This window comes from Eimeria necatrix, genomic scaffold, assembly GCF_000499385.1.
Source record: "Eimeria necatrix Houghton genomic scaffold, Enh_scaff951, whole genome shotgun sequence".
Lineage (NCBI taxonomy): Eukaryota > Apicomplexa > Conoidasida > Eucoccidiorida > Eimeriidae > Eimeria > Eimeria necatrix.
The window spans coordinates 1-2,500 of NW_013654747.1; the positions used below are offsets into that span (position 1 = coordinate 1).

The following is a 2,500-nucleotide window of genomic DNA, read 5'->3' on the forward strand; positions in this document are numbered from 1 at the left end:
AAGTGCTGCTGCTGCTGCACCAGCTAACTACTGTAGTGCTGCTGCTGCTGCACCAGTTAACTACTGTAGTGCTGCTGCTGCTGCACCAGTTAACTACTGTAGTGCTGCTGCTGCTGCACCAGCTAACTACTGTAGTGCTGCTGCTGCTGCACCAGTTAACTACTGTAGTGCTGCTGCTGCTGCTGCTGCTGCTGGCTGTTTTGCTGCATCAACGCGAGTACACAGCGGGCTGCAGCAAGGCCGCCGTCCTCCTCAATATATGTTGCTGCAGGCTCTGTTGCCGCTGCTGCTGCTGCTGCTGCTGCTGCTGCTGCTGCCGTTGCTGCCCTGATTTCATTTGACAGCAGAAGTGCCGCACGCAGCAGCACCGGAGAGCCTGGACTCAGGCACGGGCGCAGAGTGTGTTGCTGCTGCAGCTGCTGCTGCTCCTGCTGCTGCAGCTGCTCCTGCTGCAGCTGCTGCTCCTGCTGCAGCTGCTGCTCCTGCTGCTGCTTATCGGCACTTGTTGCGTGGCTGTCTATGCTGACGGAGAAGAAGTCCCTCACCCCATCTGCTGCTTCAGCGACTTCCTGCTCCCCCTGCTGCTGCTGCAGCTGCTGCAGCAGCAGCTGCTGCTGCTGCTGCTGCTGCAGCTGCTGCTGCTGCGTCTGGCGCCGCTGCACCGCCGCTTCTTGGGCCGTGACAGCAGCTAGCGCGTCCAGCAGCAGCTCAGAAGCAGCAAACCCCAAACCTGCCTGCTGCATGCATTGTGTCACTTGCTGCTGATCGAACAGCAGCGGCAGCAGCAAATGAGCCACTCCCTTGCCAGCCGAGAACGTCGCAGCTGCGCAGCAGCAGCAGCAGCAGCAGCAGCAGCAGCAGCAAAGTGCAGCGCGGCACAGTCTGTATGCTGCTAGCGTTGTAACTGCAGCATCTGTAGTCAGGAAGCAGCAGCAGCAGCAACAGCAGCAGCAGCCGAAGACACTGCAGCACGAGCAGCAGCAGTTGCTGCTGCTGCTGCTGCTGTAACTTTAAACTAAGACATCTTGGGCTTCTTACCTGATCCAGCGCTGCCGTGGGATACTATGCAAACAGAGGGTGGGACCTTGTTCGTTGCTGCTGCTGCTGCTGCTGCTGCTGCTGCTGCTGTACCTGTTGCCGCAGTTTCTGCTGCGGGCGCTGCTGCAGCAACGCTTGTCACTGGTCCTTCGCCCCCCGCTGTTGCTGCAGGCTGCTGCTCTTGCCGCTGTTGCTGCTGCTGCTGCTGCTGCTGCTGCTGCAGTTGCTGCAGCAGTGCCGGAAGGTCGACTGGCGACAGCAGCAGCAGCACTTGGGCCTCCCTTTGCATCTCTTGGTTAAGGGCCCCCAAACCCTCAACAGTCCTCCGTGGGGGCCCCTCTGGGGGCCCCTCTGGGGCCCCCTCTGGGGGCCCCTCTGGGGGCCCCCCCGGGGGGGGCCCCCCTTGGGGGCCCCCGGGGGGCCCCCCTGGGGGGCCCCTTGCGAAGTAGCCGCAGGGGCAGTAAGCAGCAGAGGCAGCAATTAGCAGCACTCTGAAGACCCAAAACAAAAAGAGAGAAGTATAAAATGGAAAAGAAAAAAGAAGAAAAAGATGAAAAAGAAGCAAAAAAAGATCAAAAAAAAGCAAAAAAGAAGCAAAAAGGGATTAAAAAGAAGCAAAAAGATTTAAAAAGAATTAAAAATATTAAAAAGGATTAAAAAGAATTAAAAAGAATCAAAAAGAATCAAAAAGAATCAAAAAGAATTACCTGCGCCGCAGCAGCCGCCCAGTGAGGCCCAGCAGCGACAAGCAGCAGCAGCAGCAAGGCAGCAGCTGCAGGAAGCAGCAAAGCATGCTGCCCAGAGACACAATCACACAGGGGCCCCTTTCCGTGCTGCAGCTGCTAGCCGGCGTGCTGCTGCTGCTGCTGCTGCTGTTGCTGCTGCTGCTGCTGCTGCTGTTGCTGTTGCTGCTGCTGCTGCTGCTGCTGCTGTTGCTGCTGCTGCTGCTGCTGCCGTTGCTGCTGCAGAAGCTGATACGCGGCAGCAGCTCCAATACTGCGGCTTTCCGTCGACAGGCAGCAGCGGCTTGCTGCTGCTGCTGCTGCTGCTGCTGCTGCTGCTGCTGGTCTGTTTTACTGTTAGCTGCCAGGCCATTGTATGCCTCAGTGAATTTCGGCCTCTTTGCTGCTGCTGCTGCGAGGTCTGCTGCTGCTGCTGCTGCTGCTGCTGAAGGTTGCCAAAGGGGTTCAGAAGACCTGAGCGGGGTGGGCACTACGGGGCCATCGCTTTGGCTGCTCATAGTTAAAGACAAGCTTTGCTGCTGCTGCTGCTGCTGCTGCTGTTGCTGCTGTTGCTGCTGGCACGCATCTAGAGGCTGCAGCAGCAGCAGCAACAGCTCTTCAAGCGTCAGCAGCAAATCTGGCCCCACAGGGGTTCCGCCTCTTCCAAATAGGCGAACGCGGTGCCTAGCCTCCTGCTGCTGCTGCTGCTGCTGCTGCTGCTGCTGCTGCTGCTTGCGAAG

The 2,500-nt window shown here is 58.4% G+C and overlaps 1 protein-coding gene across 1 annotated transcript in view; it reads right to left on the minus strand.

Annotated features, from left to right (window-relative positions):
* Positions 1-155: 155 nt before the first annotated feature.
* ENH_00083970 (hypothetical protein, conserved) overlaps positions 156-2,500 on the minus strand; it is a gene marked incomplete at both ends in the record, with an annotated part of 4,489 nt that continues 2,144 nt past the window's right edge. The window contains 3 exons of the mRNA XM_013583479.1: positions 156-823; positions 1,039-1,529; positions 1,746-2,500. The exon at positions 1,746-2,500 is cut by the window's right edge and continues 475 nt beyond it. Of these exons, the coding sequence (XP_013438933.1) occupies positions 156-823; positions 1,039-1,529; positions 1,746-2,500 (1,914 nt within the window). The remainder of the gene's footprint in view (positions 824-1,038; positions 1,530-1,745) is intronic.